This window comes from Balaenoptera musculus, chromosome 10, assembly GCF_009873245.2.
Source record: "Balaenoptera musculus isolate JJ_BM4_2016_0621 chromosome 10, mBalMus1.pri.v3, whole genome shotgun sequence".
Taxonomy (NCBI): Eukaryota; Metazoa; Chordata; class Mammalia; order Artiodactyla; family Balaenopteridae; genus Balaenoptera; species Balaenoptera musculus.
In genome coordinates, this window is record NC_045794.1 from 41,939,902 (window position 1) to 41,967,576 (window position 27,675).

General features: G+C 48.4%; 1 protein-coding gene across 5 annotated transcripts in view; it reads left to right on the top strand.

Annotated features, from left to right (window-relative positions):
* The window catches only part of ACVR1B (activin A receptor type 1B), a 32,629-nt gene extending 7,634 nt beyond the window's left edge, over window positions 1-24,995 (top strand). Inside the window, exons 2-10 of one of the 5 annotated variants that reach the window (XM_036865692.1) lie at window positions 9,190-9,429; window positions 10,260-10,508; window positions 13,211-13,441; window positions 14,696-14,818; window positions 16,017-16,184; window positions 17,180-17,336; window positions 18,989-19,113; window positions 22,131-22,261; window positions 23,747-24,995. In XM_036865692.1, the coding sequence (XP_036721587.1) occupies window positions 9,190-9,429; window positions 10,260-10,508; window positions 13,211-13,441; window positions 14,696-14,818; window positions 16,017-16,184; window positions 17,180-17,336; window positions 18,989-19,113; window positions 22,131-22,261; window positions 23,747-23,872 (1,550 nt within the window). In that variant the 3' untranslated portion in view covers window positions 23,873-24,995. Of the gene's footprint in view, window positions 1-9,189; window positions 9,471-10,259; window positions 10,509-13,210; window positions 13,442-14,695; window positions 14,819-16,016; window positions 16,185-17,179; window positions 17,337-18,988; window positions 19,114-22,130; window positions 22,262-23,746 lie in introns of those variants that run through there. The other 4 variants (XM_036865689.1, XM_036865690.1, XM_036865688.1 and 1 more) reach the window with 4 other exon arrangements.
* The last annotated feature ends 2,680 nt before the right edge of the window (window positions 24,996-27,675 follow it).

The following is a 27,675-nucleotide window of genomic DNA, read 5'->3' on the forward strand; positions in this document are numbered from 1 at the left end:
ACAATCCATGCAGTCTGGCCTAGTCTCCCTTACTGCCCTTGTCTGTGACTGGAACCATGGCATTGTTGTCACATCTATTTACTTTGGACCTAACATGCCTTGTGCTTTTCTTGGTCTTGGCCTTCTCTTCTTAGCCAAATCCAAATCCAGCCATCCTCCAGTGTGGGACCCACTTTGTCTTCCTCCTATCCCCCAGCCAGTGACTCCATCCTCTCTGCTTTTCTCTTTGGTCCATATCAGTGGTATAGAGGTTCACACTGGTTTATAGTTTTCTGCTTCTCCCACTCTCCCTTCTCTACCCCCTAAAAATTGATGCTAGGAACTACCTTATTTTTCTTTATATGTCTTTGTCCTATCACAGAGCCTTGCGTATTTTAAGTACTTAATAATTTAATTGAATTCACTCATTTCTTTTCCATCCTCTCAGCAAAATCCTAGGTAAATAATTCTAGTTCTGTCCTGCTGTAATTTTATTATCTCCTGTATATACAGTTTTTATCCCAGTCTCTCAAAATGCTGCAAACATTTGTGAGTTACTTGGAACATCCTAATTACACTTCCTACCTCACCTCTTGCATCTCTGTTTATTCTACTCTGTTTATTCTACCACCTACCCATTTTATTCCAGCCAGATGAACTTGATCTCAACCTCATTAGTTTTATTCTCCGTCCTGGCTGATTTTGTTTTCTCCTTCATTGTCCCAGTTGCCTGAAACAACCATTCCCATCCCTCTTCTCCCTCAAAACTGTGATGTACACTGTGGCCTCTCCACACATCCATAGTATAGTAAGTAGGTCAGGAAGCAAATAGGACTACCACTGATAAATACCCTCCCCTGCTCTAATGAGCCACGAGTGTGTCTGCTTAAGTACAACAAAGAAAGAAAACAGAATGGTTGTACATGTCAATATAAACTTGTCAGTAAAGGAGAAATACCAAGTTACTAGTAGGCAGTCTGAATGTGACGGCTGAGTCTGTACACTTAGGTCCCAGGAACACTGGACATGCTCTGTCATAGTGACGCCACTCCTTCCAGCTTTACCTTGACATTCTCCTGGGCAGCAGGTGGGCCCTTGCTAGATGTTCAGGCATTTACAGTCAGCCATAAATTAAGTCACAATGACAGGTCTCCTTAGCATAAACATCAAACGTCTTTTTTGAGTGAGAACAAAGCTTTTATTCTCTAGACCTGAGGCTTAAGGGTGAACTTGTTTAAACAGCTCTCTGGGGTTGGGTTTGTCTCCAAGTAGAATGTCAGAAAGGCAGTTTGTAGAATAGATATAGTGTGGAGCTGGCTTTTCAGACACCTTTCTCTTATGCAAAACCCACTCCGAGACCTTTTCCCAGATTGAAATTAAATACCAAGCTTATCAAATGTCTTATTGTTAAATCTGTGCGTTTTTTCCCCTCGTCATACAAATAGCTTCCTTTATTAAGTCAGTTACATTTTTTTCATAAGTGCTTTTTACCAGTATACTTTTTGGATGTTTTAGATACCACCAACTACACATGTAAAATTTGACTTTATTATGGCTCTTGGGTACTTAAGAGTTTTTGTTTTGTTTTATTTTAGTGTAGTTTTACAATCTAATTTTGATGATTGTGAAAGCTGGAAATGCAACTTGAGTCTTTGTTAGCAATAGCATCTGATTGCTGTGTTTTAATGCAGCAGGACTTTTCTGCCTGGTACTGTGTCAGTTCCGCAGCCTCACCGGCTGTCTTCCACCCCCACCCCGGAGAAACAAACATTACCTCTACTTTGTGATAGTTTAGTGCCAGACACCTCCATTTTTAAACCCAATTCAAGATTTTCATAAACATTTTGGCAGTTGTCTAAATCAGTAGTTACTGAACAACTTTTTTCTTTCTTTTTTTAAAAAAATTTATTTTATATTTAGCCGCGTTGGGTCTTCGTTGCTGCACGCGGGCTTTCTCTAGTTGCAACGAACGGGGGCTACTGTTCGTTGTGGTGCATGGGCTTCTCATCGCGGTGGCTTCTCTTGTTGCGGAGCACGGGCTCTAGGCGTGCGGGCTTCAGTAGCTGTGGCTCGCGGGCTCTAGAGTGCAGGCTCAGTAGTTGTGGAGCATGGGCTTCGTTGCTCCGCGGCATGTGGGAACTTCCCGGACCAGGGCTTGAACCCGTGTCCCCTGCATTGGCAGGCGGATTCTTAACCACTGCGCCACCAGGGAAGCCCTTTCTTTTTTCTTTCTGTCTTCTTAAAGCAGTAAAACTCTTTCAAAAATGAAAATGTAGACAGGTATATAAAACGGATAAAAGCATGTCGACTCTGGCAGAGCCCCTTCCCTCTCACGTTGCTAGGCTGAGATCTACTGAATGAGATTTATTAAGCGTGGTGCTATTTGCTGATCACTGTGCTGGATACCAGTGAGAAAATGAAGAAGAGAAGGACACTGGTTCCCTCCTTTAGGAGTTTACAGGTTCCTGGGACATCTGAGAGCCTAGGGACTTGGGAAGGACACTGTACCTCCATTTTTTTTGGTATGCTCGTGTTAGGTTTTTGTTGTTACTGTTTTGTGATTGAGATTATATTATACATACTATTTTACAGAGATTTATGGTATTTTAAAAATTGTGGTAAAACACATATAACCGTTTTTAACCATTTTAAAGTGTATAATTCAGTGGTGTTAAGTACCTTCATAATGTTACACAAACCACCACCACTCTCTAGTTCCAGAACTTTTTCTTTACCCTGAAGGAAACCCAGTAACCCATTAAGCCAGCATTCCCCATCTTCTCCCCCAAGCCCCTAACAACCACTAATAATGCTTTCTGGATATTTAATATAAATGGACTCATACAGTATGTGGCTTCTTTCAGTTAACATAATGTTTCAGAGTTCATCCACAGTGTAGTGAATATCAGTAGTTTATTCCTTTTTATAGCTGAATAATACTCCATCATATGAATATACCACATTTTGTTTATCCTTTCTATGTTTGGTGGACATTTGGGTTTCCACCTTTTGACGGTTGTGAATAGTGCTGTTATGAACATTCGAGTACAAGTTTTGTTTAAACACTTGTTTTCAATCTTCTGGATATACACCTAGGAGTGGAATTGCTGGTTATATGGTAATTCAATGTTTAACTTACCGAGGAACCATCAAACTGTTTTCTGTAGTGGCTGCACCGGTTTATGATCCTACTGTCAGTGTATAGGGTCCCAGTTTCCTCTGAGTCTGCACCAACACTTTCTTATGGCCTTCCTAGTGGGTGTGAAGTGGTTTTGATTTACATTTGAATTTGAAATTCATTTGCATTTGAGATGATGTTGAACATCTTTTCATGTACTTTTTGGTCATTTGTATATCTTTGGAGAAATGTCTGTTCAGGTCCTTTGCCCATTTTAAAATTATTTTTTGTCGTTGTTGAGTTTTTTTTTAATATAAATTTATTTATTTATTTATTTATTTTTGGCTGCATTGGGTCTTTGTTGCTGCACGCAGGCTTTCTCTAGTTGTGGCAAGTGGGGGTTACTCTTCCTTGCAGTGCACGGGCTTCTCATTGTGGTGGCTTCTCTTGTTGCGGAGCACAGGCTCTAGGTGTGCGGGCTTCAGTAGTTGTGGCACGAGGGCTCAGTAGTTGTGGCTCGCCAGCTCTAGAGTGCGGGCTCAGTAGTTGTGGCACACAGGCTTAGTTGCTCTGCCGCATGTGGGATCTTCCTGGACCAGGGCTCAAGCCCATGTCCCCTGCATTGGCAGGCGGATTCTTAACCACTGCGCCACCAGGGAAGCCCTGTTGTTGTTTAGTTTTAAGAGTTCTTTACATATTCTGGGTGCAAGACCATTACTAGATACGTGATTTGCAAATATTTTCTCCCATTCTGTAGGTTCTCTTTTCACTCTTTTGATATTGTCCTTTGAGGCACAAACATTTTTTAATTTGGTGAAGGCCAATTCATCTGTTTTTCTTTTGTTGCTTGTGTTTTGGGTGTGGTATCTAGGAGACTGTTGCCAAATCCAAGGTCATGAAGATTTACCCCTATTTTCATTTTAAAAGTTTTAGAAGTTTTCGAATATAAGTTTTAGCTCTTATATTTAGGTCTTTGACTTACTTTGAGTTAATTTTTGTATATGGTGTGAAGTAAGGGTCCAACTTTGTTCTTTTGCATGTGGATTTCTGGTTGTCCAGCACCGTTTGTTGAAGACTAGTCTTCCCACCCCCAAAATGTTGTAGACACTTTTGTGGAAAATCAGTTAATGATTGATGTATAGATTTGTTTCTGGACTCTCAATTCTATTCCATTGATTTATAGTCTGTACTTCGGGGAGTACCATACTGTTTTGATAACTGTAGCTTTGTAGTAAGTTTTAAATCAGGATGTGTGAGCCCTCCAACTTTGTTCTCTTTCTCTTTTTTTTTTCCTCCCAAGATCATCTTGGCTATTCAGGATCACAGAGTTGTGTAGAATTGTAGTCTTTGTTCTATCCCAAGTAAGCTGTAGGGAGTTTGGATAGGGTCCACGGAAGAATAATTAAAATAATCATGGGTTGTAATAGGCTGTTCTTATCAGTTTGGCCTGCGTGATGGATGCTGTCATCTGGTAAGATGAGGGCTCAGAGGCAGCTTGTGATCAAGTTGTAAAATCATGAAGAGGAAGGGTGGCATGGGCTATTTGGGCACCACATTTTAGCTCCTGTAGAACTAGAAGGTTGCCCAGTGAAGCTTGGAAGAGGCAGGTTTAGTGTCCCTAAATGGGACACCGTTCCACGCTAAATTGATGAAACTTACCATCCCCAAGGAGCATATACATAAGCTAAAAATCATAGATACTGTAGCTTTAAAACGTTCGTGGACCTTCATCTCCCAGGACAAAGGTGGGTGTTTTGCAGCATGCCTCTTACCGTTTGAGGTCGGTGCCCCCACCCTGCTCCTCCCACGTCCTGTTCCCCGGTGATGTGGATTGAGTGGCTGTGAGTTTAGTCCTGGATGGCGGTTCTTGGGAATTTCCAGTGAGCAACAGCCTCACTGTATCCTCCTAGAGTATGCCGTGGGCAGGAGAGAGGGGCCTCCGGTGGGGTTGCCTTTGCTCAGGCCCAGTGTGTTAGTGCCTCCATAACATGCAGTGAGACAGAGTCTGCCCAGGTTGGGACTTGTCAGCCTTCCTCCAAACACAGCCTGTCTCACAAACCAAATTTGCTTTGACATCCTACCACAGACCGCCTTCTAATCATACTTTGGAACCACGTTCAAATCCTGCCAAAATGTCTTTAGTTCAGGTTTGACTAGCTTGTTAGTAACAAAATGCTGTGCTAGTGAGAATTTCACTCTTGACCACTTTTTAACTTGCTTTTCTGTAGATTGATTTTGTTACTCTTCTGCCATTGGCTTTCCTAATTGTGTTGTTTCTACTACGTAACTCTTTGGTGATGGAACACTGAGAGTTTTAGGTATGTGTTGTTTATGTACACATGTGTAGTAGGCGGATTTCACCTGATGAGTCACTGTGAAACAGATTATAAAGGGCTGTTATCATTAGTCCAGATTTAACTTTTCAAAGAAATCAAAGTTAAGTTTGTGATTTAGTGTACTAGTAAAGTTTTAGTAAATTCAGATGTTTTTATAATTTTATTGTCACTTACTTTGTTTCAAAGAAAAATGAATATCAACAGAAGACAATTTAAAGACTAGTCTGTCTTTAAAGTTCAGGAAAAGGTGTATGGAATTAAAGCAGAACTTCCCAGTGTTGAATCAGTGATCCAAACAATGTGAATTTAAAAACAAACTAGATTCAGATTTCAACTGGAGGATTTTAGAGGTCATCTGGTTCAGCCCCTTCTTTCTGGTTAATGGTGAGGAAAATGAGGTTCAGGAAGGTTAAATGAATTGCCCAAAACCACGCGACCAGTTACTGGCAGAGCTGAGACTCAAACAGAAGTTCCTTGCTGTGGTCTTGCTGTAACTTGGCACTTCCTAATTAGTGGTTAGAGAGACACATTGTACGTGGATGTGTTTACTTGAGTTTTACATTGAAGGGAGGGATTAAAATTCATTGAGCATCCATTTGCTAAGCACTTTTAAAATCTCTTATTTCACGTAATTCTTACATAGTCCTGTGAAGTAATTAACAGTCCCACTTTACAGATTAGGCAGCTGGGGTGCAGGAAGGTTACTAACTTGCTCAAGGCCATGTGACTAACACTAGAGCTGGTATTTGAGCCCTGGGTCTGTGTGGCCTGTTCCTGCCGTGATGCTCTGCTGTGGCTCTAGTGAGAGTAACTGAAACCTCTGCAGGGGTGTGGGCAGTAGTGATGGTTATCGCAAAAATAGCTTTTTCAGACTTCTCACTCTGTAAAAGCAGAGGTGTACACAGATGTGAGCAGTCTTCTCAGAGTACCCACGGCACTTAGCAGATGTGGGCTGATCTTCATACCATCTCTGTAACATAAATGGTATTTTCTGGTTGGGCGGCCGAGGCCCAGATAGAGTCAGGGACTTGCCCAATCCCTTATCACGAAGCCGCATGGCCCCGCTCCCAGTTCCGTTCTTCGTCCCGTCTAGCATAGATTTCACCACTTTTGTTCTTTCCTGTCTTACACCAAGATTGTTTAAGTACTTCCCAAAAATAATGAGCCACGTGTGGGTGTGCTCGTTCTCCAGAATGAATCACTGTGAAAGAGGCCATGAACCAAGGAGAGGAGAGTGCGTGTCTGGGAGCAGAGGCTCTGCTTCCCTGCCTGCTAATTGACGGACTCTGAAGTGAGCTGCTTTTCCAAAGGCGGCTGCGGGTCTGGCCCGCGTGTCCCACTGTGCTCAGAATAGCCCTCTGGGAGTTGTTCGCTTTCCCTTCTTGCTTCCCAAAATAGACCTGAGGCTGTTCTCATCGCCGGACGTCGGGGCGCGTGTATTGAGAGGTGTGCGCGCCACGGGGACCCCTTTTGTGCCTGAATGTCCCCATTGACACAAAGAGGGATGGGCGTTTGCACTCGTGGATGAGTAGTCAGGACTCCAGGGTGAGTCAAAGAGGTTTGGGCTGAGTGTTCTGAGAGTCGCAGAAGTAAATTTCAGTTAGCAAGAAGGAAATTCAGGAGGAATTTACTTTTAAAATTCCTTTTATGTTTGGGATCCTAGTCTAAAGAGTACCTGCTTTAAACTTCCTGCCTTTAAAATATAACACTACCCGAGCCCTTCAGCAGGTAGCTGCGTGTTTTGGAATTTCTCCCAGAAGAAAGGGTTCTGATCAGACACTGTGAGAAAAATCCCACAGGCCATGCAGTGAAGATCCACACTGTCCTTTTACCTGTCTGTGCTCCCCCTCCTTTGTTTCCTTGGTGGGGATGGCAAGGATCGTGTCACTTGCAGAAAGCCTGGGGAAGGAGGGGGTTGGACCCTGAGATATTTAGAATCTGTCTTTGGACTTGAAAAGCCAGGAGATGCCTTCCATTGTTTTAGAGGAAGAGACAAAGATAGACTGTTTACAGCCGAAAGGGGTGAGTTACGACAGGCTAGTTTTTCACGGGACTGGTCATAAATGTCTCTTCTCCAGGGGCCATAGTTTGAATATGTTCCCTCTTGGGATCCAGATAGTATTTGCTTAGTGTCCAGTCGGGGCCTCGGGTGGGCCCTGCCACCTGCATCCCCGCTGGGCGAATGCTTTGTTCAGCACTGTGAGTCCCAACCTCAGTATCCTAGTGGCTCAAGCCACCCTCCTGCCCATCCCAAGGGGTCAGGGCTGGGTTAGGCTCATGGGAGACAGTGCTGGGGAGAACCAGCGGCTGCTGTCTGTGCTATTCTTGTTAGACGGATAAATAAAGGATTTCAGATTCCAGGGCTGCCGAACTGGCTTTCAGAAGCACCAAATTCATTTACAGTAATTTCCTGTCAACAGTGCACACTTAGGGATAATACACACCCAGCCAAACTCATTAGTTCCAGAGATGATTGTGTGCACTACCTACTTGAAAGAAAAAAAAAAGAAAAATTATGTATGTATGCATATATATATAGTACTTTTTAAAGTGCTATCTAGGGCTTCCCTGGTGGTGCAGTGGTTAAGAATCTGCCTGCCAATGCAGGGGACACGGGTTCAAGCCCTGGTGTGGGAAGATCCCACATGCTGCAGAGCAACTAGGCCCGTGCACCACAACTACTGAGCCTGTGCTCTAGAGCCCGTGAGCCACAACTACTGAGCCTGTGTGCCACAACTACTGAGCCTGCGCTCTAGAGCCCGTGCTCCTCAACAAGAGAAGCCACCGCAATGGTAAGCCTGCACACCGCAACGAAGAGTAGCCCCCGCTTGCTGCAACTAGAGAAAGCCCGCACACAGCAATGAAGACCCAATGCAGCCAAAAATAAATAAATAAGATAAATAAATTTTTAAAAAAGTAATAAATAAAAAAATAAAGTGATATCCAGGGGCCTTTCAGAATGGGTTAGATTTATTGAGCACTTTCTATGCATTAGCTCATTTAATCCTCACAATGACTGTATGAGGTAGGCACTAATATTATCTTCTTTGGAGGGTGTTCTTTTTGCCCTCTCTTGAGAGGGGCACCTGCTGAGGACTAAAGGAAGGAGGAGGTTGTTGGACTAGTCGGGAAGCTTTTCAAAGGAAGTGACGTTTAAGCTGAATTTTAAAGAACTTGTAAGAATTAGCTAGGAAAAAAAGCATTGCAGCAAAAGCATGTGCGAGAGCACGCACACTGCATTCAGGAAACTGTGGGCGTTCCTGGTGCAGAGAAAGGAGATGGGGTTGATGATGGTTCCAGGGAAGCTGGGTGGTGTCAGATGGAGTATGTGGGGAGAGGGGTCCTCTAGTCTCCGAAGGGAAGGTGCCTTCCTCCCGTCTCCGAAGGGAAGGTGCCTTCCTCCCACCCTCAGGCTTCTAAATTTAAAGGAAGACCTCTTTCCTAGCCACAAAACAGTTTTTTTTAATAAGTTTAAGTCTAAAGCAAAGTTAAAAAGGCAGTTTCTCTGTTTCTTGTAGGCATAAACTAGAGCACTTAGAGGACAATGGTGGGACCCAGAAAGCCTTGTTGTGAGCAGAATAAACAGGTGAAAAGGTTGGGCCCCCACTGACGATGTCATCTTTCTGGCCCCATCTCTATAAAAGCGCCTTATTTTGGAACATCAAGTATGCTAGGGGATTGTATTCTAAGTCTGGAAAAGGACCTAGGATACGATCTCACCATTGATGTCAGTGTCCACTCCCGAATCTCCCGCAGCTCTGCTCTGTGCGTGCACCAGCTGCTCACAGGCCAACAACACGTGTGAGACAGATGGGGCCTGCATGGTTTCCATTTTCAACCTGGACGGGATGGAGCACCATGTGCGCACCTGCATCCCCAAAGTGGAGCTGGTCCCCGCTGGGAAGCCCTTCTACTGCCTGAGCTCCGAGGATCTGCGCAACACGCACTGCTGCTACACTGACTTCTGCAACAAGATCGACCTGAGGGTGCCCAGCGGTGAGTGGACACCCTTGTTGGACTATTGGCTCATCGTGGAGGTAGGGCACCCCTGTCATTTCATCCTTCTCTACTCTGCCCCCATCCCTTTGTTGGAGGATAGGTAAAGGTGCCTCTTTGATGCTCCCGGAGGTGACATGGGATGGCATTCCTCCCAAGTCCGGTCTGTAGATTCGAGGATGGGGGAAACAGATTGTCGAGTGAGCCGCAGAGGTGGAAGCTGCGATTTGGGTCGTGGCTGAGCAGCCATTGGCAGCTGGTGAGATGCGGAAGAGCCAGGCAGGGATCCCCACGGGAGGGCCTGGGGCTGATCCCGAAGGAGGCAGCCCCTAAGCCATCTGAAGGGAGCTTCTGGTGTGATGGTGACGGCAAAATGGGAAGAGGACCTAGAGCTGGAAAGGACGGCCATCAGGGCTGAGGAGTATTAGACACCACCCTTCGCAGGTCCGCCGTTTAGGAGGTATGACTGGGGAGATCAGAGGAGGAAGAGAGAGACCGGGCCGGGCTTCAAGAGGCCGTCACAAGTGGAGGAGCAGAACATGGCACGTGCCTGGGGCGTGGAGGTGGGAAGAGCACCATGAAATGCTGTGAAATTACAGAGCGGGGTGTGGGTTTGGCTGTTGCAAAGGGTACCTTAACTAGAGAGGTTTGCATTTGAGAGCATCCAGGCAGATGCAAAGCCCAGTAAGACCAGAGAGATCAAGGGCACCTTGATCACAGGGAGAGGAAAAGGGCGTTTCCACCTGGAGGGAGGAGCCGGGGAAAAATGAGGCCGTGGCGTTCCCTCATTTTTACTCTGTTCTTTCCCTCTCCTCTCTCACCTGACCCAGGTCACCTCAAGGAGCCTGAGCACCCGTCCATGTGGGGCCCTGTGGAGCTGGTGGGCATTATTGCCGGCCCAGTGTTCCTCCTGTTTCTCATCATCATCATTGTTTTCCTTGTCATTAACTATCATCAGCGCGTCTATCACAACCGCCAGAGGCTGGACATGGAGGACCCCTCGTGTGAGATGTGTCTCTCCAAGGACAAGACGCTCCAGGATCTCGTCTACGACCTCTCCACGTCGGGGTCTGGCTCAGGTACCGCTTCTTCAGGCCTCGTGCCTGCTGTTGGCCTTCATCACTGCCTCCCAGCAGGATGGAGTGTTCAGGAAGAAGGCTGGCCATTTGCTTTCATAATTCCCCTTCTTTTGGAGTCTGACACGTAATGAGATAAGATAATGGGGTTCACAGAAAATCTTTCACTCTCTGGAATTCCAAAGGTCAGGTGCAAAACTCTCCATTCCAGAATCCCTGCCTCTCCAAGTCTCGTAACCGTACAGCTATTAAAGTTCACCTGGTTCCACCTGAGCAGCGGAGTACTCAGTTTCAGGGCCCCTTTTGAGAAACAGGAGTGTGCCGGGTTCCTGTGAGGCGGTGGCAGCTAATCATTGATCTGCGAGCAACCGCAAGGGGAGTTTACGGACACCGAGTAAAGCCGAGAGCCAGGGTTGGGTGAATCATTGACTTGTGCCAGTTGCCCAAGGGTTTTTGGTGGCGGTTGAACTAAAGGCAGCTGGGGCCTCCAGCATGGCGTCAGCACCACTTCCAGAGCTGCCTGTTAGTGACCAAGCCTTTCTTAGGTGGACCTTGACTTGAGACTAGAATTTAGGATAAAGGGAGTTGGGTTGTCTCAGTCTCAGGGTAGAGCTCAGCTAGCTAGTAGATGTGGCTATGACTGCAAAAGAGTCTTTTTATGAAGATAAACAGTTATTTTAGTGACGGTGGTATTCTGTTCCTATAGAAAAAAATCATCCACAAAGGTCACTGTTGCCATTCTAACTAAGACAGACAGGATTGTATTTGTGAGAGTTTTGTGCGTGTTTATGTATGTTTTCTCGCCATGTGACAAGACTCTTCTGTAGGGAAATTATACCATCAGTCATGGCCAGACAGCCCTTCTTGAGCACAGGAATACTTTGAGCTCTGACATCTCCTGAGTTTCTGTGGTTTTGCCTTTATTAAGCTCTGCAGTAGAGAGTGCCAAGATGATGGATATATTTAAAAGCTGCATATTTTTAGGAAGAGGGAAAATATATGGCTTGTTCTTTGCTGAAAGAGGGTAGGGCAGTGGTTAGAACTGACTGACTCTGTGACTTGACTTGCTGCTGGAGGAGGGTTGCTCGGGTTTTTTGGAGTCTTTTTTAAGATCAGGATTAGCTGATGTTAGGGCAGGTCCAGGGCAGTTACCCAGTCATCTGGAGTAAAATGATTAATAACTGTTCCTCTCTGGATGGGTTAGTCCATTCTTAATTCAGAATATGCAAAGCTTCCAAGGTGCTGGGGTTTTAATTCTGTGGACTTAAAGTAATAAGTCCTTGCTGCTTGTGTGACTTGCAGTTCACACTAACAAGTATGTGTTGAATACCCTCTGGGTGATACAGGGTGAACAAAATGAGAAAGAGGCCGAGCCAGGACTGGAGAGAAGAGATTGTGGAGAAGGGTCTCACAGAGGAGGTCATGTCTAAAGGGGTCATGAGTCGGACGTTTTGAGAGTGGTAAGAGGGCAGGGAACATTCCAGGCCAAGGGAAAACCCTTGAGCAAAAGAAGGACAGAAAAGCATGAACGCTCACTGGGTGTTTAGGGAATGATCAAGAGGCCAGCATGCTGTCCCCAGGCCAGGGTGGGAAAGCCTTGGGCTGCTGTGCTTTATGCCCCCTGTTAGGGAGGGCAGGGCAAGGCGGGTGAGCTGGGAGGCACAGAGGCCCACTGGAAGTCTTCCAAAGGAGGGCCGGGACGAGGGCCGGCGAGGGGGGACCTGGAGAGGAGGGGGCTAAACTGAGAAGCATTTGGTGGCTCTGTACTGCGGGAGTTGAAAGCACACACCTTGGAGTCAGTCTAGATGCTTTGCCATTTACAGCTTGTAGGAATTCGAATGAGTTACTTAACCTTCCCTTTTGATGCTTAGTTTTCTCATTTGTAAAATGGGCATAAAAACAACACCTACCGTATAGGTGGCTGTGAGGAAATGAGATCATTTATGCAAGTGCCTCCTGCATAGTATTAAACATACAGTAAACAACTTAGGGGTTGATGACACGTTTGTTTGTTTGGTCAGGGAGAGGGGGAGAGTTAAGGGTCACGATGGTGGGGGTGATTGGAGAGACAGGGAGACACTTACTGCATGGGTCAAATGAGGCGATAAACGAGTCCTATAGAGAGAGTAAAGGTAATCTTAGAATGAGCCTGGGTAGTCCCCCGTCCTGCATCTGGAGCTCCCAGTGAGCAGAACTTTGATCTCTCTGGAGAGAGGTGGGAGCCTGGTGGGCCCTGACCACACGTCGGCTTTCATGGGCCACGCAGCACTGCCCTCCAGTGGCCAATGAGCGGAGCAGCCAGAGGCGGCTCCCAGCCCTCAAACCCCCGCTTTCCTCTTCCACATAAAGCAGCTGTAGGTGGATTGGCCCCCGGGAGGCTGGCTGAAGAGTTAGTAAATCCGGTCAGACATTTATATTCAGATCTGTCGTCCATACTAACTGGGAGGAGAAATTGCTTAGATGAGGAAGAGCTAATCGTCTACATTTCCCTGTCCTCGCTCACTCACTCTCAGTGCTTCACAGCTTAGACCTCCGGAGGATTACCCGGACGTGATGCAGGGGCAGCTGAGCTCTCCGTGGTCAGTGGACCAGTGTAGAACGGAGGCACTGTGATAAGGGCTTTTCCAGTGTGGCAGTGAGAGTGGGCATTGCAAAGTTCAGCAAATACACAAATGTCTGCTTTCTTTCCATTCTTTGGTCCGTAGGGTTACCCCTTTTTGTCCAACGCACAGTGGCCCGAACCATCGTTTTACAGGAGATTATTGGCAAGGGCCGGTTCGGAGAAGTGTGGCGTGGCCGCTGGAGGGGTGGTGATGTGGCTGTGAAAATATTCTCTTCTCGTGAAGAGCGGTCTTGGTTCCGGGAAGCAGAGATATACCAGACAGTCATGCTGCGCCATGAAAACATCCTTGGGTTTATTGCTGCTGACAATAAAGGTAAAGGGCTGGGTTTGGATACAGGGTGTCCCAAAGCCAACGGTAGTCCCAGATGGAGGAGTGACTGCGGAAACTGAACGGTTGTGCGACAGCACAGTTTTATTTGCGTTTATAGTTATTACCCATAGCAAGAGGATCTGAGTAAGGCGATGGTTTTCAAACTTCTCTTCTATGAAAAGCTTGTGCAGAAATCCAGGTTATTAAGCAAGTAAATAAGCAGTTATTAAGCAGATAAATAACCCCTCATCCTACCTGCTCACTTTCCCTTCTGTGATACTCCCAAACCCACCCCTAGGGTAGTGCCTGCAGGGGCTCCAGTAAATTTACCTTCATTCCGGTTGGAACGAAGAAGGGTGGCTTCAACCCCTGCCAGGAAAGGATGGCCCTGGAAAAGCATGTGATCCACACTGTGTGACAGACCAGCATCATACACACTATTGCAGTGGAGCGGGCGCAGCAGAGACACGGCCTGCCTCCCCCCAGGTGCTCCCCCGTGGCCTTCAAGCTCAGCTTTTGGTCCGCTTGTACCTGAGGTTCCTGATTTCCTCCTCCCTCTCTCTGCTGATTTTGCTGAAGTTTTTGAGTCTCTCTCGTGTGCCCAGGCATGTGCTCATTCTTAAGGACCTCACTGACTAGCAAAGAGACAAACTAATGATTGATTATAGGAAGTAATCAAACAACAGCTGTTCTGGTGAGCACAAATTGGGGGTGAGATGGGGACCACGGATACCATCGCCGAGCTTGATTGAGGCGAAGGTGGCAGGGAGTTGGTCAGAAAGAAAAACGAGTGAAAAGAGCACTCCAGACGCATGTGCCAAGGGGAAGTGTCTTTGGGAACCTGCAGGTAGCTTGGGATGTTCCAGCCAAAGACACGGGTGGAGAGGTGGCAGAGGCCCGATTAGGAAGGGCCTTTTTGAGAAGATTGCATTTTATTATAGAGAGTGGGCAGTAATCGAGATTTCATTCATTTATTCAGTGACATTCACTGGCTACTGTCTGGTCCTGGAATCATCACACATAAGAACAAGACACAGTCCCTGACCTTACAGCGCCCAGGAGGAGGGGACAGCCGACACCTGGGCAGGTAGCGCACTTGAAGTCAGAAAGACCGTGGGTGAAGGCACTTACATTTTAGAAGAGTGTCTCCGACGGTCAGGACACAGTTTGCTCCATGGTCCAGCAGTTTTTAGAAGTTGGTGCTGGCAAAGGCTATGGAGGATGCTAAGTGTTTGTTTTTCCTTCCTAAAACAACAGCAGGCTGCTCATTCCTCACATTGCCATGGCGGTTTGTAGTGGCCTCAGCTGCCCCCAGGCTGAAGAGACTTGACCTCTCACGCAAGGGAGGAAGGGGAAGAGAGAATTCCTTACTCCCTCTGAGTAAGCTGTGCCTTTTTAAAACAGCATTACCTTTTGATTATTCATTTAAATCTGACATATATTTTAAAGGGTCAAAAGATGCCTTCCCTTCTAACTTATGGGCAGGGTCCTCAAGATGTCAGGGCTAGTTGAGTGTAAAGGGGTGTGTTCGGTGGACCCCTCGTTCGTAATCAGGGAAACAGAGGCTGGTGCTTTTCCAGGAGCCACTCCCTGTATTGATTCTGGCAGCTTGTGTGAGTAGGATCTGGCTGTTGAAACCCACACGAGGGCCAGGGGAGGAGGAAGATCGGACTCCTTTGTTCTTGTCTTTTGAACATGACGTGGATAGTATAGTGTCCTGGAGCTAGGGCCAGCTTGGAATTTGGGAGATCTCAATCCAATTTCCAGTCTTCTTACTGACAGCAGCACAAGCTAATTAGATTACCAGCTTTTGGTTTTTCTTTTTCTCCCTCCCTTCTTCCCACTCCTCCTTCCCGCTTTACACTGCATCCCCCTCTCCGCTAGTACGAAAGTGTGTGCTCGCCACCTCCCATTGCCCTTCTGAGGATAAGATGATAAGATTCCTCTCTGGAATACTTGTAAGTGTGCTCTTCATGCGTTGAAAAGCATTTTTGGCCTGGAACACAATAATGCAGAAAGGAGCTCTTTCCTCCTCTCACAGAGAGCTCATAGCCTGGTAAGAGTAATGGACTTCAAGGACCCGCTAAAAATGAGCCTGGTGCTCAGGTTGGGCTGTGCTCGAAGGGTCTTGGAGCACAGAGGAGGGCCTGCGAAGCCTCCTTGGCAGGGGTGGGTGCAGCCAGTCATGGTTTTGACGAGCGGGTCTTGTCAGGATCAGAAGCAGTGTTGCAAAAGAAACAGATGATCCTGTCACTTTGCCTAAGCATGTGCTTCCTCTTCGGGGTGCCTCGCATTTCAAATTTGGGTGTAATCAGGGAGCGTGGCTCAGAATCCTACCTACGGGAAGTAAGGGAGCAGGTCTAAGAAAGAAAGCCTGTTCTGTCCTTCCTGGAGCCTAAAGCCGTGGACGGTGGTGGATGAGACGGGCACAGAGGGGCCTCAGGAGGCGTAGGGGCGGGGAGCGGGGAGTACAGGGGTCTAACTGGGGTTTGTGTCGCACACATACTCTTCCTTTCCTACCTTGACCTTTTTGCTGGTAGTTGTGACTTTTCTGGAACTCCTCTGTGGTTCTCTGCAGATAACGGCACCTGGACACAGCTGTGGCTTGTCTCGGACTATCATGAGCACGGCTCCCTGTTTGACTATCTAAACCGGTACACGGTGACCATCGAGGGGATGATTAAGCTGGCCTTGTCTGCTGCGAGCGGTCTGGCGCACCTGCACATGGAGATTGTGGGCACCCAAGGTGAGTGGACCTGTCCCATCCCCACCGAGCTCCCAGAACTCCTTCTCACTGAGGATGCTGGATCTGGGCCTCAGGGACCGGGGTCTGGTCTAAGCGAGAGGAGCTTGGGCCTCACTCCAGCGAGAACAAGAGGTGCCTCTGCCTTCAGAGCTCCTCGGGGGAACTCCTGACGGAAATGTTGGTTGTTTGTCCCCGATGGACTGGCATGGTTGTTGGTTGGGGAGCTGGCGTTAACTGAGTGGTCATCTCAGACGCCCACGGTTCGCTGGTAAAGGAAGGGACTGAGAAAATCGCATGACCTACTGTGCCGAGCATCAGTTCAGTGAGTTCACACGCTCATCGTTGGGTCAGCTTGATGAGTCAGACACTGGGCCCTACTAATCTAGGAGGGCCCTCCTGGAGGAAGACGACCTCGGGCACCCCTGCTTGTTGACTGACATCAGCTCTTTGGGAGCTCCTGGGGCTTGGCAGGTGGCACATTGCTCCCTGGTGGCTGGTCGACCAGGCAGCAGCTCTTGCTGGCCGTGACAGAAAACCAGCCACGGAAGTTTGACCCTGTTGCTAGGCTCTCCAGGGAAAGTAGCAGTCCTTACCTCCCCCGTTTGGTTCTGAGAACCTAGCTAGCGCAGCAGCTTCTCTCTGAAGTCCTCAGCAATTCTATACGGGAGCTTATTAGTTCAGCGAAGGCGGGCAGGAGTAGTGTAAATATAGTAATATTAGCTCATACGCATGCCCTTCTAAGCTCTTGACTTACCTAAGTTAATACAATACATTTAATCCTTACAACATTCCCATGACGTAAGTACTGGTGTTTAGTCTCATTTTATGGATGAGAAGACCAATGCATAGACAGGTTAAGTTGCATTTCCAGGGTTACTGGGTTAGTGGGGAGCAAAACGAGGACTCGAACCCATATGTCTGGCTGCAGAGACTATGCTTTTAACACTTGTACTGTCTTTCTTCAAAGATCCCTGGTTTTTTTTTTTCTCTGCTAGGGAAGCCTGGAATTGCTCATCGAGACTTAAAGTCAAAGAACATCTTGGTGAAGAAAAATGGCATGTGTGCCATCGCAGACCTGGGCCTGGCTGTCCGTCACGATGCAGTCACAGACACCATTGACATTGCCCCCAACCAGAGGGTGGGAACCAAACGGTAGGAAGGCCCTGGGCCTTCGCGCTTGCCCGACACTTGTACTGAGTAGCCCTTGCCCATCTGCCCGGCAGAAGGCGGTGTGGTCCTTACTCTGACAGCTGGCAGTTGAATTGAACACCTGCTCCCCACACTGGAAAGCCACACAGGTTGCATCGCGCAGATACAGGTGCCAGCGGCACAGCTCCAGAGGACCCTGTACCCATAAGTGCTGGTGCATTGGGCAGGGGAGGCCATGGAGAAGGAGAGCCTGGAGCAAGATTTAGAAGGGAGACAGGCACCAGGCTTGGCTGGGGGAGAGGGAAAATGTTGCAGTCTGAAGGGGTGGCCTGTGCAGGACCCCAGAGGAGGCAGGGAGCGTGTTTTGCTTAGGGTGTAGAGAGCAGGTTTGCCAAGCTAGAGCAGAGGTCGTCCAGGGTGGAGATGAGGGACCCCCGTAAGGATTATGGGCCTCCTTCCCACGTCGTAGAGAAGTGAAGTAAGAAATAAGGAACATGGCATACCCTGGTCTAATGGTTAAGACTCCGAGCACTCACTGCCGAGGGCCTGGGTTCAATCCCTGGTCGGGGAACTAAGATCCCACAGGCCACATGGCATGGCCAAAAAAAAAAGGAAATAAGGAACAGATTGACTGTGACTCCAGATCGACTTCACGAGCTGGAAGTGCAACTTTTCATAGGATGGAAGAGGAGGGCTGTTTCTCTGCTGAGTCTCAGTGAATTTCACTAATTGTGCTGCTGCTTTTTTTCCCCTTCCTTTTGACCTGAATGATTGCAGCCACCCAGGCCCCAAAGTGTGAGGCCTGAGGTGAGCTGATTTGCCTTCTGTGGGGAGTGGGGAGTGGCTCAAGCAGTACTCATGAACTAACTGAGTGGGACTCTGATGACTACCTAGAATTAATTCTCATTTATCTGCACGGGTAAGATAACAGAAGAAGTTCAGACTGAAATTTAAGCTCAACCCATTATTGGCTGCATTGAATAAAGTCCAAGCCCCCAGTAGCAACCAGATATTATGTACTGTTCCTGCTCTGTGGCCTACAGTACACATACCTCTGCCAAGAAATCAAAACATGCTTAAAATAAATCTTGGCAGTTAAAAAACAGAGGTAGAAATAAGAGTAGGCTAGTATTACCAAACCTTGCTAAGGTGTTTAGATTCGAATCCAAAGCATGGGAGTTTGCAATAATAAGAATCCATCGGGCTTCCCCGGTGGCACAGTGGTTGAGAGTCCGCCTGCCAATGCGGGGGACACGGGTTCGAGCCCTGGTCTGGGAAGATCCCACATGCCGCGGAGCAACTAAGCCCATGAGCCACAATTACTGAGCCTGCGCGTCTGGAGCCTGTGCTCCACAACAAGAGAGGCCGCGATAGTGAGAGGCCCGCGCACCGCGATGAAGAGTGGCCCCCGCTCGCCGCAACTGGAGAAAGCCCTCGCACAGAAACGAAGACCCAACACAGCCATAAATAAAATAAATTTAAAAAAATGAAACTTTAAAAAAAAAAAAAAAAAAAGAATCCATCACTTCCTCCTCCCCAAGGGGCTGTCTTGGGGTGATGCTGTCCCACATTCAGGGGGCCCTTGAATCAGTACTTTGAGTCCAGAAAGAAGTCATCGTTTTCTATGCGTGATCACATTTCCTTTGCTGTTGCAGATACATGGCCCCCGAAGTACTTGATGAAACCATCAACATGAAGCACTTCGACTCCTTTAAGTGTGCTGATATCTATGCCCTTGGGCTCGTGTACTGGGAGATTGCTCGAAGATGCAACTCTGGAGGTACCTTTCTTCCTGCCTTCTCTGGCTCCTACCTCGCAGTCCAGAGTGCCAGACCACCTGAGGGGCTAGTGTTTTCCTGCCTTCTTTCTCCTAACAGCCTGTCGATGCCTAGCGCCAGAACCCGTCACACTTAGGGTTCTCATCCAAGAGGAGGGAGGGGACCGGGGAGCAGCAGGGCTAAGAGTGTGTTTACTCTTTGGACCAGCTTGTTGAATAGTGTTTTATGTTGTGGTGACCGTTCCGGGGACTCATTTGGGCTTTTTTGGGGTTTTTTTGGTATCACATTGTCTTTATTGGTCTGTCGAGCTTGGGAAAGCCCTGGGCAGGAATAGCACAGGACTAATGCAGGGGTCTCTTTTACACAGGAGGCAGGGTATTCTAACACACTGGCTCTCAAGCCACGTTCCTGGGGAACGTGGGGTTTCGTTGATAAAATAATAGTGGTGATTTCTCAATTTGTGGGCGAAAGCTTACTAATGCATAGAATTTTCTCACAATGAGTTTTTTCTTATGCAATTTTGTCTTAAGTCTTTGGCATTTGCAAGTGTTCAACCACGTCAGAACTCAATGAAAGGTAGTATCAGATTTAGCAGAAAACATTTTTTATCATCAGCTTAGTATATCAGAATTTTATGGTGACTTCCAAGTATTCTGCCCCATGATCAAGTTCAAGAACCACTAGAAGCCTGCCCTCAGCCATTTATGTTTGATGTAAGAGATTCCAGGTCAGTGGAAGTGAATTAAATTAAATTAATTAAAAAGAACTGATGAGTGTTCCAGCAGAGCCCTTTTCTGTATTTTACTGCCTTTTTCCATCTATGATACATTTGGTAAGATCCAAATTATGGAGGAGGCACCCAGGTATTGTACATCTTAAATTTTGATCATGATATACAGATAAAACAGATCAAGATAAATCTGGTCACACAGGTCTGTGTGGGTACTATTATTGTCACCGTTTTGCAGATGAAGAAGATGAGTCACAGATTAGGTGATTTGTTCAAGGTCACACCACTAATAAACTAGGATTCAGACTCTGGCAGACTGAGGCCAGAGTTCAAGCTAATTGCTCCTTAGATAATTAACCAAGTCAGACTCTATTTAAAAATCTGTCCCGGGACTTCCCTGGTGGTGCAGTTGGTAAGACTCCGTGCTCCCAATGCAGGGGGGCCCAGGTTCGATCCCTGGTCAGGGAACTAGATCCCACGTGCATGCCACAACTAAGAGTTCGCATGCCACAACTAAGGAACCCACGTGCCACAACTAAGGAGCCCACGTGCCACAACTAAGGAGCCAGCGAGCTGCAACTAAGGAGCCCACCGGCTGCAACTAAGACCCAGCGCAACCAAATAAATAAATAAATATTTTTTAGAAATAATAAAATAAATGCTAATCTCAATAAATAAATAAATAAATAAAAATAAAAATCTGTCCCATCAGTTCAGAACAGCAGAATTTTTTCTGGAAAAAGGCATAAGAAAGTTACATTGGATTTTTTTAAATTAACTTTTTATTACGGAAAATATTTCGGTTTGTAGCTCTAGAAGATAAGGACTTCAAAAATATAGTACTATTATTACCACACTTTAAAAAATGGACAGTAATTCTTAATATCATGTAACATTAGCCAGTGTTGAGATTCCCCCAATTGTCTGCAAATTTTTTTAAAAAAACAGCTTGTTAAATCAGGGTTTAAATAATGTCCATCCACTGCAGTTGATTGATACAACTCTCAAGTCTCATAATCTACAGGTTACCCCTCAATTTTTTTCTTCTAAAGATTTAGTTTTTATTTATTTATTTATTTTTATTTAATTTTGGCTGCGTCAGGTCTTAGTTGCAGCATGCGGGATCTTCGTTGAGGCACACGGGATCTTTTTGTTGCGGCGCGCACGCTTCTGTCTGGTTGCGGCGTGCAGGTTTTCTCTCTCTAGTTGTGGCGTGCGGGTTTTTTCTCTCTCTAGTTGTGGCACGCAGGCGCCAGGGCACGTGGGCTCTGTAGTTTGCGGCACGTGGTCTCTCTAGTTGAGGCACGAGAGCTCAGTAGTTGTGGCGCATGGGCTTAGTTGCCCCACGACATGTGCGATCTTAGTTCCCCGACCAGGAATCGAACCCTTATCCCCTGCATTGTAAGGTAGATTCTTTACCACTGGAACACCAGGTAAGTCCCCTCTCCTGCAATCTTCAAAGCTGGAGAATCCAGGTCCTTTGTCCTGTAGGGTTTTCCTGTCTAGATTTTCCAGGTAGCCTCTTACGGAGTTCACACGTTCTACTGTTTCTGTGAACTTCCTATGAGAGTTCCATCTAAAGACTAGAATCATTTGTTTCCCCCAAAATCCTTCTGTTAAAAGACACACATAATGGTGGTTATCTCTCTTCTTGTGATGTTAACAGCTATTGTTGATCATTGTCCAAATCCAAATTGATTAGAGGTTGAAAAATGCCAGTATTCCAATCCTGTCAAACTTCATGTATTAGCTAGATTTTTTCTTTAAAGAGAAACTTCCCCTATTATCTATTTGGTTACCAAGATGTTTAATTTGAAGAGGAAAGGCAGGAAAAATACTTGATTCTTTCCATTTATTTGCCATTTTTCAAAATAATGAGTTTATTCCCTATCATCCTACAAAGGCGACTGAGGTTTTGGTTTATTTGTTTGTTTTTAGTGTCATCACGAATTGGTGATTTAAAATATTTGTTTCCATTGAAGTCATAGGTCTTACTGTTGCTTAAATGTTCTCATCTTTGGCCAGTTGGGAGCTTTTCAGGTCGGTACCTTTTGACATGGCCTCAGTAGTCCTTGATAGTTTCCTTGCTTTTTGTTACGAAAAAGATATTCCTGGCTAATCCTGTGTGTCTCTTGTCCCATACCTAGCATTGGCCAGGCTCTCCAAGGAGCCCTAGTTCCTTTTAGTGGGAAGTGGTATTTACAGATCACAACATGGGTGTTGTCATTGGCTTTTGAGTAATCTCTTCCTTCTTTTGATAACTCCGGTGGACGTTTTCTTTTCTCCCAGGAGTCCATGAGGAATATCAGCTGCCATATTATGACCTAGTGCCCTCTGACCCTTCCATTGAGGAGATGCGGAAGGTAGTATGCGACCAGAAGCTCCGCCCCAACATCCCCAACTGGTGGCAGAGTTATGAGGTGGGAAGCTCCCCTCTCTCCCGTGGCCTTTCTATCTGCCCGATCTCTCTCCCTTAGAAAAGGGTTTCCCGAAAATGGGGCCAACCCCAGGGCTACCCGCTGAGCGTGTCGGTTATTACAGACTATTAATGTGCTGTTGTATTATATACTGAGCCCTTGTCCTGGGCACTGTAGGGTCCCCTTTGGAATTGACAGCCTAGAAGAAGAAAAAGGCTTGGTCCCAGGACACAGATAAGAGAGAAAACAAAGACTGAGTGGGAGCTGTTAGACCTGTCCAACTAGAAAAATGGCTCTGGAGCCACAGGGGTGAGCTGAGCTTCGTGGAAGAGTTAAGAAGAGGCGTCCACGAAGGGTGTAGAAGAATGAGGGGGTGGGACTCAGTGAGAAGACATGTCTGTGAGGGAAGTGGCCTTTCTAAAAACTCAGAAGCGAGGAGGGTGTAGAGAATTTGGATTGGGGAGTGATGGCGGATGAAGCGGGGAGGGGATGACATTCGATGGAAATAATAGAAATGAGGACAAATTTATGATCTAGATTCCTGATAAACATGGAGTTGTGGGGTCTTAGAGTCTTTGGCGGCACAGGGTTTGCTTAGCTAGTGCTCTTGGGCCTCCTTTCCACTCGTGGCTCTGCTTTAAGGAGTGTAGCCACTGGAGGGCAGGCCTGCATTGAAGAACAGAATGACTGAGCTCACATTTTGGTGACGCCTCCTCTTTGCCTGACAGAGCAGCCTTTTCCAAACTGTTCCTTGGAACCCTCAGGGTTTATTCACTTCAGAGGGTGAGGGAAGCAGAAAGAGCCGGTCTCCAGCTGCCCGCACCCCACTCCCTCTTCAGTCGGGGCTGTTTATGTGTTGGGACTCCGCTGGGGAAAACGGGTCCCACTGCTAAAAGGAATCTGGAAAACACTGGCCTGAGGCAGCAGTCTGGGGACTCCGTAGCCCTCCACAGGTGACCTTCCAGGTCCGCCCCTTGGCTGCCCCTGGCCTGTGTCGTCCGGGCCCTGGCCGTGAGCTTCTGCCTCTGACGAGACTGCCTCTCAGGGGCTGCTGCCGCCTCCTCCTCCGCCACCCTGTCTCTGCACGTGAACGTGGGGTCACAGCCGCGTGCGCGCTCATGCTGGGGGATGTCCCTGCTGTGCCTGGCTCGTGCGCTACTTTTAAAAAAAGTCAGTAAACAGTCATAAACATGGATACTCAAACCTTCCAGAAATGATTTTCAGATCACAGGCTGTTGCAGGTATTTCTCTCAGGATCACCCAGACGCCGGGGAGCGGCTGACCAACCATGCTTGCCGAGAAGGTCCCCTCCCCAGGCTGTCCCTTAAGGAAGGGAGAGCGGGGGCGGGGGCGGGGGGGTGGGCGGAGCTCGCGGGCATTTCCCTGGGGTCCGGAGGAGGAGGACGGGTGGGGGAGACGGCCGCCTGGGGACCAGGAAGGCTTCAGTGGGGCAGGGGCAGGCTCGAGTGACACCGGGTCTCTGTGCAGGCGCTGCGGGTGATGGGGAAGATGATGCGGGAGTGCTGGTACGCCAACGGCGCAGCCCGCCTGACCGCGCTGCGCATCAAGAAGACCCTCTCCCAGCTCAGCGTGCAGGAGGACGTGAAGATCTAGCTGCCCCTCCCCACACGCTGCCGGGCAGCGGGACCTACAGCCGAGCTGCCTGCCGTGTTGAGCGTCCGATGGAGGCCTACCTCTCGTTTCTGCCCAGCCCTCTGTGGCCAGGAGCCTGGCCCGCAAGAGGGACAGAGCCCGGGAGACTCGCTCACTCCCACATTGGGTTTGAGACACAGACACCTTTTATATTTACCTCCTAGTGGCACGGAGCCTCTGAGAGCAAATGGTGTGGAGAACTCAGTGCCACAGCCTGGACCGGCTGTAGTGGGAAGTTCTGCAAAGCCCGGTGCACCTGGCGAGAAGCCTGGCGTGGTGACGGGCGGCCTGGGAGGGCCCGGGAGGAGCGAGCGTGGCCCCTGCTGAGCGGCACCGAGGGCTTTCCTCTGGGACCAACCCCAGCGCAGCGAGGCAGCCCGGGGAACCAGAAGGATGGCCCCTCTCGGCAGCGCCGGGCCTCGTGCTCCCCTCCGCCCCGTCGGGACACCTGGAGGGACTGCCAGTGCCCGTCTGTCCAGCCGTGTATGCATGTGCCGAGGTGCGTCCCCTGTTGTGCCTGGTCTGTGCCACGCCCTTACACGTGTGTGTGTGTGTGCGTGTGTGTGTGTGTCTGTAGGTGCGCACTTACCTGCTTGAGCTTTCTGTGCATGTGCAGGTCAGGGGTGTGGTCGTCATGCCGGCTCTGCGTGCTGGGGCCTCTGTTCAGTAGTGAGCAGCGTCTGGTTTCCCTGGGGCCCCTCCCGGAGGTCTCCCTCCCCTCCCTTCCAGAAGCCCCACTCCACGGTGGGTCTCCCTCCCCTGTGTCGCCTGGCCCTCCTTCTCCATTTCAGACTGTGGAACCAAAGCTGGCCCGGTTGTCTGTGGCAGGCAAGGCTTTTGGGTCCAAATGTGAGGGAGGCGGGGTGGGATGGGCAGGGGGAGAATCTTGGTGGAAGTCTGGGGTGTTGTGGTCAGCGGCCACCGTGGGAAATGAGCCAGCCTAAGGGCATCGTCCTCGGCAGCGTCAAGGAAGGGCCGAGGAATTTGAAGCCCAGATCTTGGGACTCAGATCGGAATGTCACATCTGTCTTTCATATCCCAGATTCTGGAAACAGCAGTGTATATTTTTGGTGGTAGTGGATTTAGGGTGGGGAAGGGCAGGGGTGGGGGCAAGGAGTGGGGAGGGAGTCTGGGGCGGGAGGGAGGCATCTGCATGGGTCTTTTACTGGATTATCTGATCATGGTGGAGGGAAGATGTGAGACTTGCATCCACTTCAGGGGCTTTACTAAAGGGAACAGCGCGAGCTGAACCTGTTGTTTAACCTGAGTGTAGTATTTAACGACGTCTGGAAGCACGGTTGTGGGTGGTGATTCCGTCAGCATATCTTAGGTATATATTAACTTTGAAGCCATAACTTAACTGGAGTGGTTTGGTTTTCTTTTCTTTCTTTCTTTCTTTTTTTTTTTTTAATTTAATTGGGAGGGTCTGGATTTTAACTTTTTTTAAATATTGTTAAGTTTTTATAAAAGGAAAAACCATCTCTATGTGATGATTACCTCTCAATCTATTTGTTTTTAAGGAAATCCCTATAAAAACAACCACAAAAAAAATGCTTCAATCAAACGCACACTGCTCAATCACACTGGAAATGTCTGTCCTTGTACCTGAGCCTGCTCCCCCCCACTCAGCAGCAAGAGTTCCTCTGCCCTGGGGGTTGGTCTCGCTTGCGTCCTGCCTCCCCTCCCAGTTCCACAAGTGGGTTTTGCACTGGGGCCCTAGCCTTCTGTGCGTCGTGCAGCAGGTTGCAGCTTCTCCTGCAGGCATTCATGCTGCAGACATCGCTGAGTGCCTGCTGGATGCCAGGCAGTACGCCGGGCGCTGGGAAATACAGCTGTGAACAAGACAGGCTTGGGTCCTACTCTTGGAGCACCGACCGTGGGACCCATTCAAGTTAGCGGGTGACTGTTTTGAGACCGGAAGTTTTTGTGTTTGCTTCTGAGCCTTTTGAGCCCGGAGTGATTGCTCTTATGTAAGACCACTAAGGAGTGAGGATGCCCACCTGTCCCCCACCAAAGAGGCCGGTGGTGGGCAGTGAGACCCCCCAGTCGCTGCGTTCATCCAGAGCCCCCTTCCTGCCCCCAGGGGAGGCACAGACTGTGTGCAGCCTCAGGGCATCCCTGCCTCCAGCCCAGCGATTCTCTGCCAAAGCTTGTGGAGGAGCGGAGAGCCCTCCCGCCGCTTCCACTGGTCTCCCCAGTGCCCTGGCCTTCCTATTTATTTTCCTGCTGTATCGCTTCTTTCCTTGCATTAAAGGAGATCTTCCCCTAACCCTCTGAGCCAATTTACTGGCTACTGACTAATTTCCCTCGAATACCAATTGTGTCATTAGGGGGACCTTACCCCACCCCTGCCGACACCCCATCTGTCCGCCCTGCGGCAGAACTTGGCGGTTTAGAGGAGATGATGGAACTCAGACTCCTCTCCCCCCCGCCGCAGCCAGCCTCTGGGATCTGCCAACACTCCTTGACCCAGGGACTCCCAAGCCACTAGCCCACTTCCCCAGTGGCCCTGCTGTCCTCACCACACACTCCTTCTCCACCTCCGGGGAAGACTGAGCAGTTTTGGGGGCAAGCTCCCAAGCCCACCACCACCACTCTTAACCCAAGAGTTAGGAGTGAGAGAGTTGGGAAGAAACTAAAGCCGTGGTTTTGGCCCCCTGGGGCTAACCCTGATCCACAGGGCTACCTGCGCCTCTGGATTCTGGATTCACAGACCAAGTCCAAGCCCGTTCTTAGGTCGCCGTCAAGGCCCCCGAACGGCATTCTCGGTACTTCTGTTTGTTTTTGTACATTTTATTAGAATGGACTGTAAAATAGCCACTTAGACACTTTACCTCTTCAGTATGCAAATGTAAATAAGTTGTAATATAGGAAATCTTTTGTTTTAATATAAGAATGAGCCTGTCCAATTTCTGCTGTACATTATTAAAGTTTTATTCACAGAGCTTTTCTGGTGCCATCTGTTTCACATCTGTGGACTGGCTGCCCAGCCTTTATCAGGGGAGTTGGGCAGGTGCTTCAGGGAGCATCCCTCCCGCCACTTGCTGGGATACGACGTTAACACCAGCTGCAGCAGGTCATGTCAGAAGAGGACCCCGTCGGAACATCCGGGGTCTTCCTGAGGCTGTTTGTTCCTCTCTGTTTCATAGAGGGAGGGCCTGGCGTGTGAGGGGGAGCGGAGGACAAACTCAGCACCTTTTCTTGGGCTTTGTCTGTATTTGTCTTTGTCTTTTAGCATTCTTCTCTTTATATAAAAGAGAGTCTTGATCCTGGTAAGTCACAAACCACCCAGTCTCGAAGGCAACCTGGGCCCTCCTCAGTTTTAGCTTTCCCCCTCCTGACTTGGAGTATAATGTGAATTTGGGGTTGGCTAAGTGACTTGGAGATGGGAGTCTTCAGTGGTGACCACGGGGTTTTCAGTGTGTGGGTGGCTGTGAGGAAGAGCCCTAACCCAACATCTCTAGGCTGAGGAACCAAGAGAGCAAGTCCTAGAATCATAGACTCTCAGGTTTAGATGGGACTCCAGAGGTCCAGCACCCATCAGGCACTTGACCCCCCCCCCCACGGCATCCCTGCCGAGTGGCGTGGGCCTCGTGCTGTTACACTCAGGACCACAACCTCCACCTGCCGGCCATCTGCTCAGTGAGCAGCTCTTCCTTACATAGAACTGGGAAACCTCCCTGTGACTTATCTCCAAGGTGGTTCAGAGCACTTATTCTCTCTTCCATATAAGGTCCCTTAAAATACTTGAAGGCAGCTGTTAC